At 46.9% G+C, this 5,000-nt stretch overlaps 3 protein-coding genes across 3 annotated transcripts in view; 1 reads left to right on the top strand and 2 right to left on the bottom strand.

Annotated features, from left to right (window-relative positions):
• CNF02010 (expressed protein) overlaps window positions 1-473 on the top strand; it is a 1,412-nt gene extending 939 nt beyond the window's left edge. The window contains exon 2 of the mRNA XM_571524.1: window positions 1-473. This exon is cut by the window's left edge and continues 640 nt beyond it. The gene's annotated coding sequence lies outside the window, so the exon portion shown is untranslated.
• Window positions 474-837: 364 nt separating this feature from the next.
• CNF02000 (conserved hypothetical protein) lies at window positions 838-3,807 on the bottom strand. Its single transcript, XM_571522.2, has 8 exons — window positions 2,809-3,807; window positions 2,649-2,733; window positions 2,063-2,597; window positions 1,865-2,013; window positions 1,675-1,816; window positions 1,349-1,619; window positions 1,152-1,296; window positions 838-1,093 (listed from the first exon to the last, which is right to left on the bottom strand). The coding sequence occupies exons 1-8, from the start codon at window positions 2,999-3,001 to the stop codon at window positions 1,015-1,017; spliced, it is 1,599 nt and encodes a 532-aa protein (XP_571522.1). The 5' UTR covers window positions 3,002-3,807; the 3' UTR covers window positions 838-1,014.
• Window positions 3,808-3,969: 162 nt separating this feature from the next.
• CNF01980 (hypothetical protein) overlaps window positions 3,970-5,000 on the bottom strand; it is a 1,396-nt gene continuing 365 nt past the window's right edge. Inside the window, exons 2-7 of the mRNA XM_024657383.1 lie at window positions 4,917-5,000; window positions 4,783-4,856; window positions 4,700-4,722; window positions 4,527-4,637; window positions 4,443-4,472; window positions 3,970-4,387 (exon numbers count right to left, since the gene is read on the bottom strand). The exon at window positions 4,917-5,000 is cut by the window's right edge and continues 39 nt beyond it. Of these exons, the coding sequence (XP_024513026.1) occupies window positions 3,990-4,387; window positions 4,443-4,472; window positions 4,527-4,637; window positions 4,700-4,722; window positions 4,783-4,856; window positions 4,917-5,000 (720 nt within the window). The 3' untranslated portion in view covers window positions 3,970-3,989. The remainder of the gene's footprint in view (window positions 4,388-4,442; window positions 4,473-4,526; window positions 4,638-4,699; window positions 4,723-4,782; window positions 4,857-4,916) is intronic.

The raw sequence follows: 5,000 nt of genomic DNA, 5'->3' as shown, positions 1-5,000 counted from the left end.
CCTTGAGGGGCTTGGTAGCCTGATTATAACCAAGAGACAGACCTGGCTCACTTATGTCCTTTTTAAGATCGCTTAAATTGATTGGGTCAATGTCCTGCGCCCTTCCAACACGTGAATCCTGGATGGTGGCTCATTATGAGGTCGCATAGACGGGGCGGTAATCATGACCACATGAAAAAGAGGGGAGGCCGAAATTATATGTGTCTCTGTTGGGTATGGCTGAGAAGACATTGTTATAGGAGAAGCAGTACGTATAATGGAATGAAGCATAGCGGTCTTGTCATCTTTTCGACTTGTGTGGCTCAGCCGATGCAATGGCGGCATTTGTTCTTTCATTCGCATTCCGTAATAACCGGGATGAACCTGAAGCTGCGCTTGAACTTTTGAATGTTTGTTGTAAGGTATATCTTCTCATTACATCGTAAAATAGCAAGTTAAAGCAGATGACTGTATGAGATGTAGATAAGCGAATTTCACGCCGTCAGAAGAAGAAGGACCAAAGAATAATAGATCATCAGTTTGATTTTCGTTGGACTGTATGAATGAAGTCTGCAATTCTTCCACCCATGAGTCACGCTCCTTCTTGTTTGAAGAAGATGGTAAAAAGGAAGGCCATTGATAGATGCAACGACTTGATTTATTACTTCTTTTTATACTTAGTATCAAAGCCTTTACAGCGCGTCTGCTCTTCGTGGATACATATCGGTGCTTTTCTAATAAGTGATAACAGCTCATAATATTCCTGAGTGGAGATGGTGTACATAACGACGCAATAATGATAGAATGTACCGGACGGCGCTTGTTGGCTATGCAAGTAGTGACATAAACCAATGAGTACGGGTAATAGTATGTTGCATATTCGAGTATTTCTATTGTTGGGTATACACAGATTAAGCACTGATAAATGTCTGTAACATAGCAAGCACGAATAAAACACCCCCAAAAGACAGGAATAACACGAGCGCAGCTCAAACGTTCAAGAAAAGAAGGAGATAAAAAAGAATGAAATGACACCTAAAGTTGTCGGTGTAGTCTGGACTTGTGAAGATGGTTCTTCACGGAATCACGAACTGTAAGGCCGCGCTTCCTCCGTCTGATGGACATGATTAGTGGAACTTCTAATAATTCCTACGTAACTCGAACCGACTTACTTGCAAGTCTTGCCAGAAGAACTGGAAGTGACGCTTGAAGCGGCAGACTGAGATGCAGGGGCAACGGTAGATGAGTCACCGTTGACGCTGAAGGTATTTTCAGACGTATTGTCGGCCGTAGCCACGGCAGCGATCCCATCTCCACCTGAAATATGCCGCCTCAGCTGTTTACCTGTAGAGGTTTACGAGCGGCTTACTTAGTTTGGAAGTGGCGCTTACACTTACAGCAGCACTGGAGCTGGTGACTGTTTCACTCGCACTTGTGCTGGAGGAGCTCGAGTTCGATCCAGCAGCTTCCGCAGCCTCAATCTCTTCCCATGTGCCCACGGTCATTTCTGCTTGATCAACACCCTCTGAACCCCATGCCTGAAGCTTTGAATCCCCAGTGTTACCCAGGCCAGGGATAAGACCCTCAAGCTCAGAGGTGTTGTGAATTGAAGACATGGCCATCGGGATGTGCATACGATACTAATGACGTGATTAATATTGTACACGGCTCTCAGCCACCAGTGCATTAACTCACCTTGAGATTCTCAAAGTAGACATTGGCACCAACCATATCTGGGTCAGCTGTGGACTCACAGGTGGGCTTGGTAGCGACATCAGACTTCCACAGAGGATTGCAACCAGGAAGTTGATTAATGGGGCGCCAGAGGCCAACATCCCTAAGCTGGTAAGTTCTGTTGAAAGACAGCTTTGGAATAATGGCTTACTCGGCAGGGATAGGGCCTTGAAGACGGCAATCCCAGGTAGCTGATTCGTTAGTTGATTTGGCCAGGGGGGCACAAGCCATCAAGTCGTCGTCGACACCGTTACCGTCGCCACATTCGGTGATGGCAGCCTGAAGGACGTCCGGCTCCCACTATGATTATCATTAATAGCAGGTCATAATTGGAAAGATCTAGACTCACACCATTGAAGAAATCCGCATGATAGGTGTTACCGCTGCAGTCCCCGTTTGAAAGAACCAAAGTGCACTCGTCATTACGCCAAGGCTGATTGTCATCGAGATAATAGTTGAATTGGGCAAAGATGGTAGGGTATTTTATGGGATGAGAGTCTGGACAGTATTGACCGTTGGGATCATTGACAAGGATCGAGCCATTATAGCTCTGAGGCCACGTCATGTGGGAAAAGTGGTCTTCGGAATCAAGATCTCCACTTTCCAAGCCACAACTAGGGAAATAGGTGGCCATGGCAATCGTAGAACAGCCACCAGGGTGACTCGTGCCATTGGGAAGCCAATAGCCTTGTTCTCCTTCGTCGCAAGAGATCTTCACACCGAGAGCTTTGGTATCCGAAGTGTTTTTTGAGGCAGCTGTACCGCTGATCATCTTGAGACCGGTGGGGAATGGTTTAACCTCGTCTCCCTTGGTGAAGTAATAGATACGAGTGCCACTAAGAATGGGTGAAAACGTGCCGTTCTCATGCTGGTAATAGAGCTCGCTATAGCATATCAGCTAAGAATAAATGGTTACTCTTCGGTCCGCTACTCACGGAGCCCAGTAGTTGGACTTGTCATCAGCTACGATGACAGACGAACAGGCTGCGCCCAGTTGTTCCGATGGGGTATTTGGATTCCCTACATGCACACATTCACAAAGGAGCTTCAGCTCTATTTATGGGACCAAAAGGATTCATGTCTTATTGCGCTTACAGTTGAAGTTACTCGCTCCAACCACATTGTGCACATGTGAACTGATAGCTCCAGGATTCACAATTGGGTCAACTCTGCCGAGCAGTAAAGTCTGAGCATGGGTTAGGATCCAGTGGTCTGGGGCGCCGAGTGAGACGCCTGCCATGGCAAGCCCGGCTAGCGCGTAAAGGCAAGTCCTGAAGTTAGTGGGCATAGTGGACGATTTCCTCGGCCAGCGAGTACTCGAAACAGGGATGCGGAAGGGCGGTGCAGGACAGGCGTGCAAGTTGTCAGCCTACAAAGAAGTCGTGGGGGGCCGTGCGCACGCTGACGGTGCTGGGTCGTTCGTGGGTGAAAGGAGCGTGGTTGGGCCGTGGGAGGCGGAGAGTGGTGTACGTCTAAAGAGTTAGTGCAAGAAGGAGGATATGATGGTTGTCGGAATTAGAGGATGTTATGGGAAGCGAACTAGAGATAGCAGATGCTTTGAGTTTGATGGGTGTGTATTAGACTGTTTGATCAGGCGCCATCGTGCAGCATCAATCCATCGCCCATCAGCACAGTCCCCCGCCTGTTTCATCTACTCCCCGCATGTCGCAACTCCTTTCCACTCCCTACTCCAGCCGCTTTGACCTCTTGATGTTCTTGGTTTTTGGCGGTGCTTGCATTCGAAATCGGAGATTAGTCCGAGATCCACCACCGTGCGGCAGGAACATATACAGGAAATCCTTGGTAGCCGGCTGAAGAGCTGAATGCTGGATTGTTTACAGTTAGCTGATAGCTGTCTGCGTATTGGCCCATGTAGAATACGCAGCTTGCGAATTATAAAAAGGTATGTTCGAGGCCGCCTGTGTTGCGAATGACTGATGAGGTAACGGCAGGACGAAGATTAAATACTGCTGCAGTCTTGTTTGAGCATCATCATAATTAGTTAAGAGTGAACCGTGGGCGAGAGGCTGGAGCAGGTGTCTAGAAGGTGGTTACTAATACGTATGCGGAGAAAAGAAGGGGTCTAAAGAGTACCATTAAAAAAATCTCCAAACAAAAGATGAAGGAAACCAACAAGTTCCAAGCATGTTGTGTCGCATCTTCCCTCAGGCACAATTGATCCTGCTCTGCTTTGTGCTCTGAGTGGATTACATTCTCCAATTCAGATAATGCTTCCCCTGTTGCGCTTGTATCACAATTGAAGTCAACTCTACAATCTAAGCTCGAAGAGCATACATCCAAGTCCATTCCGCTGCCTTCCTCAGCATTTGGATACTACACACATGTCCTACGTCGTTCTGCACATCGATGGCGCAAACACCGCCTTTACTCTTATCCTCCTCTATCCATTTCTCGATTTGTCTCAAGTCCCGCTCGCCCTTTCCGTACGGCACTAGCCGATCCTCTTTACCATGCAAACTGAGAATCTTTTTCCCGCTATACTTTTGCTGTTCCTCCACTGGATTACGTACGGGTTCGATGAACGATTTGAGAGAAGGAGGGTAAATGGGAGGTTCCCATTTCAAGCCTTGGGATAGTGCACGATCGCGGAGGTAAACTGGGAAAGATTCGAAAGGAAGACCAATGATGGGGATGCCGATCTGGACACGGGGATCTGTAAAGGTATTAACAAAGTGCAAAAGTAAGGAACACGGATTAAAGATACTCACCGTCATGTAGTAGTTTCCAAGTGACGTGACCTACATCCATTATAAGATATTTTTCTCTTCTTGAATTGTTTAAGAACGACGTACCGCCTAGAGAAATTCCAGTTATAACGAAGGACTCGACAGTCTTTTCACCATTAGGGAAAAGAATGGGAGCCAGGAAATCCATAATGAGTGAAACATCATGACAGCCTCCCTCTTTAAATTGGTAGTTGATAATTTAATATGAGATCATTTCGACGAACCCTTGATTTCCTCACCGATGGTAGCAGCCATATCAACTCTGTTTTATGGTTAACGTCCTTTATTCGTCATCATCAGGAGAAAGATGAGGTGAGCTTACAAATGCTTGGGATTTTGGTCGAACGAAAGGTTAGATTTCTTATCTACGATTCGATCTCCATGATTTCTCTGGTCCTGCCAGGTAGAAGTCAACTTTCAGCTCGAGGCAGGGCTCTCGTATCCGAGTCAACATACAAAGGTAACCACGATGAGATCCCGAAGCCGTTCCTTGTCATCCTTCTTCGAGAGCTCTCCTAGGATACCTTGGGCAAAGAATTT

This window comes from Cryptococcus neoformans (assembly GCF_000091045.1).
Source record: "Cryptococcus neoformans var. neoformans JEC21 chromosome 6 sequence".
Taxonomy (NCBI): domain Eukaryota; kingdom Fungi; phylum Basidiomycota; class Tremellomycetes; order Tremellales; family Cryptococcaceae; genus Cryptococcus; species Cryptococcus deneoformans.
The sequence above is the reverse complement of the archived record's forward strand: the minus strand, read 5'-3'. Positions and strand labels throughout refer to the sequence as shown.